This window comes from Salvelinus sp. IW2-2015, linkage group LG8 (assembly GCF_002910315.2).
Source record: "Salvelinus sp. IW2-2015 linkage group LG8, ASM291031v2, whole genome shotgun sequence".
In the NCBI taxonomy this organism is placed as follows: Eukaryota; Metazoa; Chordata; class Actinopteri; order Salmoniformes; family Salmonidae; genus Salvelinus; species Salvelinus sp. IW2-2015.
Genome location: NC_036848.1, coordinates 14,801,530 through 14,803,675, shown reverse-complemented (window position 1 = coordinate 14,803,675; position 2,146 = coordinate 14,801,530). Strand labels below are relative to the sequence as shown.

The 2,146-nt window shown below is 45.9% G+C and overlaps 1 protein-coding gene across 2 annotated transcripts in view; it reads left to right on the top strand.

The window, feature by feature from the left end:
• LOC111967499 (P2X purinoceptor 3) overlaps positions 1-2,146 on the top strand; it is a 14,585-nt gene that overhangs the window by 11,418 nt on the left and 1,021 nt on the right. Inside the window, exons 5-11 of one of the 2 annotated variants that reach the window (XM_023992557.2) lie at positions 307-397; positions 579-656; positions 836-923; positions 1,230-1,366; positions 1,489-1,594; positions 1,689-1,754; positions 1,904-1,981. In XM_023992557.2, coding sequence (XP_023848325.1) covers positions 307-397; positions 579-656; positions 836-923; positions 1,230-1,366; positions 1,489-1,594; positions 1,689-1,754; positions 1,904-1,981 — 644 coding nt within the window. Of the gene's footprint in view, positions 1-306; positions 398-578; positions 657-835; positions 978-1,229; positions 1,367-1,488; positions 1,595-1,688; positions 1,755-1,903; positions 1,982-2,146 lie in introns of both variants that reach the window. The other variant, XM_023992556.2, reaches the window with a different exon arrangement.

Sequence of the window (2,146 nt, the reverse complement as noted above, 5' to 3'; positions counted from 1 at the left end):
CCCAGACCTCACAACCATAAAGGGCAATGGGCTCTATGACTGATTCAAGTATTTTTAGCCAGATCCTAATTGGTATGTTGAAATGTATGTTCCTTTTGATGGCATAGAATGCCCTTCTTCTCTCTCTCTCTCTCTCTCTCTCACTCTCTCACTCACTCTCTCTCCTTCTGTCTCTCTCGCTCTCTCTCATTCTCTCTCTCTCTTTCTCTCTCTCTCTCTCTCTCACTCACTCACTCACTCATGCTTTCTCTCTCTGTCTCTCTGTCTCTCTCTTTCTCTTTCTCTCTCTATCTCTCTCCTCCACAGGAATAATAACCGGTGCCTGTGTGAACTCCTCTGAAGGAGGCCGCTGTGAGATGGAGGGTTGGTGCCCTGCTGAGAATGACAAAGTCGTAATGTAAGACCTCTCTTTCATTTTCTCTTTCTCTCTTTCTCTCTCAGGCTCTGTCTCATAAAGAAAGCTGCTTCATATAGACCATAATATCATAAACATATGACATGTCATGTTTACAACTTGTGCATCCCACCTACCTAAGTCTTTCTTCTCTCTCTCTTTTCTCTCCCTAACCCTTTCCCAGGCAACCAATGATGGAGGTGGAAAACTTCACCATCTTCATCAAGAACAGTATCCGCTTCCCTATGTTCAACGTCACCAGGTGAGTCCCACACACCTCTCATTTCTTGGGCTGTATTGGGGAAGACCTTTATGATGTTGTGCTCGAGTACTTTCAGGAGGTCTCACTCCAACTTTCTTGTCAAGGCGTTGCCCTCTCTTTTCTACCGAAGAAGGGGATTTGGCTCTATCACTCAAATGTATACCTTCTCTCTCCCACAGAGGGAACTTCCCGTCATCGCTGAATACAACTTATATCAGGAGCTGTACATATGACCCGGAGCACAACCGGCACTGTCCCATCTTCAAGGTGGGAGATGTGCTGCGCTATACTGGACAGAACTTCTCCACCATTGCTCAGACAGTGAGACTCATCTCCTCCCCTCTTCATCATCATCTCTTCTATCTCCATCTCTCTCCCCCGAAGGTCTCCCATCTTTCTTTTCTCTCCTCCCCCTCTCTCTTATATTCTGCTTTCTCAACCTCTCTCTTTCCCACTTCTCCCTCTCCATTTCATATATCTCCAGTCCCACCTGCTTGTCCCTACATTTCCTCTTCCCCCTCCTCACCTATCTGCCCTTCTCTTCTTTTCCCTCCCTCTGTCGCCCTCTATCAGGGTGGAGAGATCGGGATCAATATTGAATGGGAGTGTAATCTGGATGAGTCAGAAGAGAGATGTCAACCACATTACTCCTTTACGCGACTTGATGCTGTGTTTCAGAAGAACGCCATCTCTCAGGGATACAACTTCAGGTACTGTAACGTTCAAGAGACCCCCCCTCTTTCTTTTCTCCTCTCCATCCTTCTTACCCGCCCTCCTCTCGTTTTATTTCTGTGTTCAATGACACTGTCTCCCCCTCTCTCACCATCCACAGATTTGCCAAATATTACAAAACGGAGAATGGGATGAAGAATCGGACGGACTTCCGCACTCTCCACAAGGCCTACGCCATCCGCTTTGACATCCTGGTCACTGGGCTTGTGAGTGTGGATTAGGGTGTGTGTGCGTGTACCTGTTATCTGTGTACCTGTTATCTGTGTATTATACGGGATTCATCTGTCTTTGTCCTTTCAGGCAGGGAAGTTCAACACAGTTCCTACTCTGATCAACCTAGTGGCAGCCTTTACCTCTGTGGGACTGGTAAGGCTTCTGTACTCAGACTGTATGCTTTAAAAGGAGGTTATACAATACATTTTGAATGTTACCTCCATTAACTCTAGAATCGAGGCAAGTATTTCAGGATTTTTTAGGTCAACTTGTGTAACTGTCTTTGTTCTGATATGCTGCAGGGTACGGTCCTCTGTGATATCATCCTCCTGAACTTCCTGAAGGGGGCGGACCAATACAAGGCCAAGAAATTTGAAGAGGTTTTTTTGAATTACACAGATAAAAGCATATTATTTTTGTGTTATACTGTAAGTCATTTGTGTGTGGGAGAGAGGTGAAGAGCATCTCGAGACAGTCTTATTCTCTCTCTCTCTCTCTCTCTCTCTCTCTCTCTCTCTCTCTCTCTCTCTCTCTCTCTCTCTCTC